Source organism: Cibotium barometz, chromosome 45, assembly GCF_041138505.1.
Source record: "Cibotium barometz isolate CiBa-2024 chromosome 45, ASM4113850v1, whole genome shotgun sequence".
Classification (NCBI taxonomy): domain Eukaryota; kingdom Viridiplantae; phylum Streptophyta; class Polypodiopsida; order Cyatheales; family Cibotiaceae; genus Cibotium; species Cibotium barometz.
Genome location: NC_141090.1, coordinates 30,539,774 through 30,547,913, shown reverse-complemented (window position 1 = coordinate 30,547,913; position 8,140 = coordinate 30,539,774). Strand labels below are relative to the sequence as shown.

The 8,140-nt window shown below is 40.1% G+C and overlaps 1 protein-coding gene across 1 annotated transcript; it reads left to right on the top strand.

The window, feature by feature from the left end:
- Positions 1 to 1,217: 1,217 nt before the first annotated feature.
- LOC147612637 (uncharacterized) lies at positions 1,218 to 6,411 on the top strand. The gene is made up of 7 exons (XM_086783210.1): positions 1,218 to 1,882; positions 1,971 to 2,042; positions 2,172 to 2,233; positions 2,364 to 2,505; positions 5,547 to 5,633; positions 5,806 to 5,895; positions 6,021 to 6,411. The coding sequence occupies exons 1-7, from the start codon at positions 1,523 to 1,525 to the stop codon at positions 6,135 to 6,137; spliced, it is 930 nt and encodes a 309-aa protein (XP_086639336.1). The 5' UTR covers positions 1,218 to 1,522; the 3' UTR covers positions 6,138 to 6,411.
- The last annotated feature ends 1,729 nt before the right edge of the window (positions 6,412 to 8,140 follow it).

Sequence of the window (8,140 nt, the reverse complement as noted above, 5' to 3'; positions counted from 1 at the left end):
GTTTCTTAATGATAGCATTTTGAATAGTACTTAGGTTGGAAATTTAGAGCAAAGTTGATGCAAAATTTCTAGCCTATGTATCCCAAGGTGTTTTCACAACTTGTTGGCATACCAAACAAGGGTCCTTTGCTTGTCATTTTAGTCACTATGGCATGTAAGCTTGCCTTGATGGGTGAAAATTTTGGTGATAGGGATCCTTAAGCACATCAACATGTTCGCATCCCCTCACATCATCCTTGGGATATGGATAGAAATATCTTATGTGCTTAAGTGCAAGGAAGGGGGTCACGGGAGACTTAAGAGGATGACCCCTTTGGCGAAGCCGGCGAGTGAAAAATTGATGGTGGTAATCTAACTTATATGCATATCTTATAAGTTTTTTGTTAGTCATGATAAGGAAGTTTGGTGATTGGGGCCCTAAGGAGCCATTTTGCTCACATTTACATGTTTGCATCTGCTCACATCATCCTAGGGATACAGACTTGGTATGTGATGTGCAACTTTGCAAGCATGCAATGGCCGTTTCTTAGTCCATGGTCCATTGGATGTTCGGTGCAAGGCTAGAAACTGACAATGCTTGTACCCTTCTTTCCAATGTGTGAGCATAAGGAAGGGGAGAGAGGGAGACTTGAGAGGAAGGCCTTGATTTGTGGGGAAGTGGAGGAGTGAACAATTGATGGTAGTCTAAATTATAGGTTGATCTAATAAGGATTTTATCAAAGTCATGGGTTTGGTTATGAACCGGTCTAAAAAGAGGGGGGCACCTCCAATAAGAGAATGGAGATTGATTTGATGTGAAGGACCCTTGCATTTAAGGGCCTAAGACGGGTACAGAGCTCGAGCCTCGTTGGGCGTCGGGCACGCCCCAAGCTGCCCGCGCTGCCTACACCTGGCCGGGCACCGGCGCCTGGTCCTGCACTCGAGAAACACGCCGCGGCCGCTTTTATACTAATCAGCTGAGCGGGGCTGCCCGCTCCCGGTGCTGCCCGTTGCCGAATGTCCAATGTGTGACTACACTGGAGTCCGGACCTTTTTGACGGTTTGACCACTTTGCTGCCCGCGCTGCCTACACTGTGGGGCCTGTTCACGCGCGTCTGTAGGTTGCGCTGCCAACGCTCCAACCAAAATTGGGTTCACCTTTCACTGACTTTCGTGCACAAGTGCACGCTGCTTCACACCTTCACAACTTCACACAAGGTGTAGATGCCTTCGTATATGTCCACTTACTCAATTCGATTCCACCTGGGGTAGCCATTTTCCGCTCCGCCATGTTTTAATCCCTCTTTTCTGCTGGGGAAGCTTGGTACTGCGTTCTCAGAGAAGCAGACCCCCCCCCTCTCCCCTCTTCTTTCTCTTTGCAGAGCTTCTCCCTTCGTGCTTTGATTCGTAACGGGTAGTTTCTCTGCTCTCTGCGTGTGTGTGTGTGTGTGTGTGTGTGAGAGAGAGAGAGAGAGAGAGAGAGAGAGTGTTAGAGACACACACACAGAGAGAGAGATATATATACTACGCTATATCAATTGTAATGGGTGAACCCCACCATCTCACCTTGCTTGTGGACCGCCTAGGCTCACCTCCAGCTGCCCCACCCTCTTCTACCACTTCTATCACCACCTCTTCTTGCCCTTCTTCAAGCTTTACACCTTATGTTGAGCAAAGAAAACCTCTTTCTTCTTCTCCTGCTTCTGCTAGGCTCCTCTGTTCTCAGGCCTCTTCTGTGTGTGAGAAAGACAGCAAGCTTCTTGCCATGAAGGCCCCTCGTGCAGCTAATTGTGAGGTGGTGCTTAACCTCCCAGATAGTGTGACTGCAGAGTGTAGGATATGCCAGGAGGAAGAGGAGATTGGGAGCCTAGAGAGGCCGTGTGCCTGCTCTGGGAGTATTAAGGTAGGGTTAATCAAGGAATTAATCTTCTGCTTTGGGTTTTGTTGTGATTTAATCACCCATATGTTCCCGTTTTATTTTGTTGGTTTAGTATGCCCATAGGATGTGTGTGCAACGTTGGTGCAATGAGAAAGGGGACACGACATGTGAAATTTGCCAGCAGGTGTTCTTACCCTCTCACTCACATTTGGTGGTGCTTAGTTTAATTAACCGTGTTTTGGAAGTGGGCATTATCGCATTTAGGCAGAGCTTATAAGCTATTCAATTTTCTTTTTTTGGGGGGTTCGGACAGCCTTACAAGAGTGGCTACACAGCCCCCCCTTCCCAATCCAACGATATTGCCATCGATTTCAGGTGTCATCATCTTCCTGCACCAAAGCATGATCAGCATTCTGTTGTTTTACTTTTGCATCTGAGCATAGAGGAGAGGCAAACTAAGAGTGATGTTTTATGGGTCCTTTTTTTCTTCTTCGTATGAGGACAGTGATGATTGGAATACACACAGCATGGAGCTCCATGATGCCCGACTCTTGGCCATGGCGACCGCCCAACGCCGGTTTTTGGACGCCCAGTATGAAGAAGCCAACTCAAGCAGCGCAGCATGTTGCCGTTCTGCAGCTCTCATTGTAAGGTCTCAAGCTTTCTTTGATATGTCTTGTCTCCCACTATATATATATATATATATATATATCAATGCTGCTATTACCGGTCGCACGGACCACTACTATAAAAAAAAAACATATTTTTCAACCAATCAAAATAAGTACAACTCTTAAATCTATTTCTGAAATCTCTGTTACATGCCGATTTTATAACCAAATTTTATAAAAAAATCATTCCTTAAAATAAGGGCTACTTAAAATCTCAGCCGGTTTTTCTTAATTCTGGTCAATACCAATACACTAGAATGCCATCTTTTTTCAAGCACTGGTCGGGACACACGATGCCTTGTCTGCAAACATGATGCCTTTTGGTGTGACACCTTAGAAGTCCCAACATTCTAGGATTTTATATTATTTTCTATATTTCATACGATAAAGTCTTAATTATATCCAATGTCTTGTTTGGAACTAACTTTATGAGAAGCTCCTAACACTAACTAGCAACCATTAGAGCACCATTTTGGTCTATTGTTTGCATGAGCTTTGAAGTTAGGGTCTATTGTTTGCAATGTTTTGGAACTAAATTTATGAGAAGCTCCTAAACCATTTGAGAGCACCATTTTGGTCTTTGCATAGCTTTGAAATTAGGATCTTTACATATACATCCCTTGTCTATCGGATGGGGTGAGGATTAGACGGGGAAGAACTCTTGCCTTGCAGCAACTCATGGGGGCGGTGGATCTTCATCAGTGACCATTTCGACGGTCACTTCTTTTCACAAGTTGGCCATTAGCTCCCTTTAGAACTTCTTCTACATTGGGCTTTGATATAACCTTTGATATAGTTTTCATTTGCAACTCAATACTTTTTGTACATCACCTTTACACACATCCTTTGAATCATGGTTCTTTTTGTGTGGGTGAGAAATGGAATCGGGTAGACTCTCCATTACAAGCTTTGATCTCTCCCATTTTCAGAGATTCTTTCATGCAGAAGTGTGTAAACTCCCTTAGAAAGCCATCAACATTTTCAATCGCCTTAACCTTATTATTTGAAACCTTTTCTCCACATGAACCTAAGAAGCATTTTTCTTGGAGCTAACTACCACAAATATTAGTGATTGGTTAAAATGTTAGGGGTTTTGTTAGGTGTCCTTTTGTGAGGGTTCTCTTTTAGGGTTTTGTGAGTGTGTGTGTGCTTTTGCAAGAGCTCAAGCTCTCTTCTCCCCTGCATCTTTTTAATTTAGGTTTCAATAATACCATTGGGAACATGCGATTACTTTCCAAAGGTCCATATCAAGAAAGCCTCTTGATTTTCCCCTCCAATAGAGTTCTCCAAATTAGGGTATTTTTTGCTAAGTAAACAGAAAACTACTTTCACACTAATACCTTGATTAGTGCTAATTGTCTAAGGTTTTTAGGGCCATTAATGGTTCTTATCTCACATTCAAGTTTTTCTAAACCTCTTTAAAGCATCAAATCAGATTTTTCCCTTGATGTGAGGGGTCAATTTGTTAATCCAAAATCAGGTATAAATCTATATCAACATTGTTTGGGATGATGGGATTTCTAGGACGTCCAGACTTATGTGCTGAAATGCAATAAGTGCTAGGTCAATAAACACGAACGTCTTAAGGTTGGAGGACTACTCCATCCGCTGGAGATTCCTCAAGGGAAATAGGAAAGCATTTCCATGGATTTCATTGTCGGTTTACCCAAGACGAGTCGAGGGAATGACTCGGTGTAGGTGGTAGTGGACAGGTTAACTAAAATGGCAAAGTTTATCGCCACGAAGAAAACTGTTAAAACGCCAAAGTTGGCAAAACTCTTTTTTGAACATCTCTAGAGAGAGAGAGAGAGAGAGAGAGAGAGAGAGAGAGAGAGAGATGGTAAGGTGGGGTATCTTCCTTGTCCACCATGAGATGAAAGGGGTTGATATTTATACGGTTTTTTTCTAATTCTGGAGGTCTTCATTATTAAAGTCTACGGTAAATTTATATGGGTGCTAAAGCTCAACTAGCTACCTCCATTGACATGATGAAACTTGACGACATTAAAGTTCCAAAACTAGTTAGAGACCCTCTCCCATGGCCAAGAGCAAAAAATGTTATTGATGCACATTCACTTTGATGGGAGTATCCTAAGTTCTAGGTTAAAGTCATAACGACCCTTATGCAATATTCTGCTTAGTAGTTCGCATGGCCCTTTCCCACACGCAAGGTAGTCGTGGAAGCAATAATTTGCATAAAATATACTTATATGTTTTTCATTCCCATGATTAGTTGCTAACATCAATGTTGTGTGAGGCCTACTTGGCCACAAAACATCATGTTGATGCCACCAACTAACCATGGGAAATCGGAATAAACTACATGTAGGTGTAATCAATGCAAAAAGTGATCATTTATTGCTTGCACAACTAACTTGGTCATTGGAAAGGGCTATAAGAACTACTAAAAGGTTTTTTCCTTGACCCAGTAAATTGTGTCCTATCATATAATGTCGGTAAACTTGGTGATAGCAAAATATGGCATCAAAATGTTTTTTTTTTTTTGCATTTCCATTAAATATATTTGTGAGATTTTCAAGAATAAGAGTTTTTTTTAAAGGTTTCATTTTAGTATGTAATGATTAATGCTTGAAAAAGTCAATGAAATGATGAACCTTCCATATCCTCTCTATGTAAGGCAATGAAATGATGACCCCCCATATACTTTCTATTTGCATGCATTGACCCCTCCATGTCCTCTCTATTTAAGGCAATTCCTACCAGTGCCAATTCCAGCACGGTTAGAAAAATTGGTTACAAAACCTTTGCACAATCAGAGAAAGGGCCGAGTTAACCGGGCCGTCGTGAGAAAGGGCCCTAAGCAAAATCTTGCATAATGGTATGTTAGGGCCTTGATGACTTTACCCTCTCGTCAAAGTAAATGCACAACGGTTAACATTAAATAAGGTCTCAAAATTGAAAGATGTAACAACGGTAGCTTTTTGCATGGTGTTTGTAAAGTTTGAAAAATGTAATGCAGGGAACTGACTTTTTCTCAGCTTTGCTTTTGAAAACAGTTGATGGCACTCTTACTCCTCCGCCATGCTATAGCCATGGCAGCTGCTAGTGCTCGCACGGACGAAGATGCCTCCATGTTCTTCACAGTAAGCGCCAACACAATTACCATCATAAGCGCGGCCTCAGATTGCACTCCTTTAATGTGTATACAATAATAAAAACAAGAATTTAATCAAGAAAGTGGGCAAATTTTAATTAGATATAAGTTTTAAACCCCAATTTGATCGCAACAAACTGTTAATCGCTATGATTTTGCAGCTTTTTGTGCTTAGAGCCGCTGGTTTTCTGTTGCCCTGCTACATCATGGCTCGAGCCATGAACATGCTGCAAAGAAGGCGCCAAAGACAGGTTATTTTTTTTATTTAAAAAAAGGGACTTATGCCAGAAAATGGGTTTTTAAAAAAAGTTAATTAGATTTATCTCCAGAAAATAGGCATAAAATGATGAACTTGTGTGTGAAACAATAATACCAGGACGTCGCCATGGCAGCTGCTGAGGTTGCCATCCTCCTTCAAACCGGCCAATCACAAAGGATTCTCTCTCTTGCTCCTGGCCAATCGCAGGCCGCCACGTCTCTTCACTCGCCGTGAACACCATCAAGTCACACACAGAAGAAAAGCAACTAGACCACTCAAAGCATTTGGTTTCAAGACCAAAGCTGCTTTCTCACAAGAGAGAGCGCTCAAGACATAGTTTTGTCTCTCGAATCACATATGCTTAGTCATTTCGAGGGCTATTTAGTCCCCCTAGTCGATCTCTTACTTTATGTGATAGAAAAGTGGCATGTGGGTGAGATGGATATCAATCCAAGACTTGTGTATGAGAAATGGTTGGTATATCAAAAGCTCTCCTTGGCTTGCTTAATTATGGTTTTTTATTATGCCTTAAATGGTATTTTGATTTAATGAGTATTTGTCTGAATTTGATGTAAACAATAATCAAGTTTTAATCTTCATTAGTTCATTATTTTTAATGTGTATTGAGCTACAACAACATGACATTCAAAGTTGGATCAATGCCTGAACTAACGGTATGTTCATATGTTTTGATCTCTTTCACTATCCTTGATTATGGTTTTTTATTATGCCTTAAATGGTATTTTGATTTAATGAGTATTTGTCTGAATTTGATGTAAACAATAATCAAGTTTTAATCTTCATTAGTTCATCATTTTTAATGTGTATTGAGCTACAACAACACATTCAAAGTTGGATCAATGCCTAAACTAACGGTATGTTCATATGTTTTGATCTCTTTCACTACCCTTGATTAAGTCCAATTGTTATTAGTGGTGATGTTTTTTTGTTTTGCTCACAATGAGTAGGTCTTGCAAAAATAATGCAGTGAAGAGCTAGTGCAACTTGTTGAGTAGCAAAATGTTTAAGTAGCTCTGTCACATTTAAGTTAATACAACAACATGGTGTATATGTAACATTGTAGGTAAAGCTAGAATTAAGGCTTGTAAATATTATTCAAAGTAATATACCTAGTCTTGTGTTGTTAGACTCTTTTGCAAAAGTGCACACCTATCATTGTAGGAATAGTTGGAACTAAGATACCACACATTAAAAGAAATGGTAAACAAACGCATCATTGCATCGATGATACAACTTGGGCTTCACTCTTTAGTACAACCTTTTGATTCTTTGCAATGTTCTATATATCATTGCAACAAGTGTAATTTCTAGTAGTTTCTAAAAAAAAAGAGCAATGTTGAAGAAACAAGCATAGCAAGTGTGGAACAACCAACATTCTCTAAATGGGAAAGGTGAAAAAAGTGATTAAGTTACTTCAAGCTTAGAAAACCCATGCTCTTGTTTAAACATCAAACAAATGATAGTATAACGGCATCAACAAAAAATTGAGCAAAACAAGATCTTGATTGAAAAAGTATCAACACTATATGTATAAGGTTCAAGTGAAAGCTACTTGAAATAAATGTCCGAGTAAAAGGTCTAGCTACTTTATATTCCATAGGATTGTCATATGGTTGGGAAGCCTCTAGGGGGGGGCTAAGTAGCTTGTGGAAAAAGTCAATGTAACATAGAGCTATAAATGTAGAGACACAAATGTAAATGCCATTATGACATTTGATTTTTCTCAATCAAGCTTGTGATAAAGGTACAACAGCCACAAAAACTTTTCCTTCACTAATATTACACTAAAGCCACTTTTCAGAGTGATTTATCTCTACGGATATTTCATTTCTTTTATGAGTTTTTTTATAAATTAGTTGAAGCGAAAGATCATATTTTTATGTGATGCACTTACAATATTATTTCCAACAACTTTGATAACTTTTGGATGGAAAATAAAGTGTATAAAGATCTCTTGTGAGTAATTGTCTTTTTCTCATTTCAACCTTGTGAGACATGCCCAATCCTAAGGATAAAACCTCTTCTCCTACTCATAATTGCATGATGCATGTCATCCCCCAACACCCCATATCCCCCGCCCCCCTGACCAAATCTCTCTCTCTCTCTCTCTCTCTCTCTCTCTCTCTCTCTCTCTCTCTCATGTCACACATGTGGCCCCGAATCAAGTATAAGTCTGATTTCTATGGTTTGTAATCAATTTGCTAGCTTGGCTATGA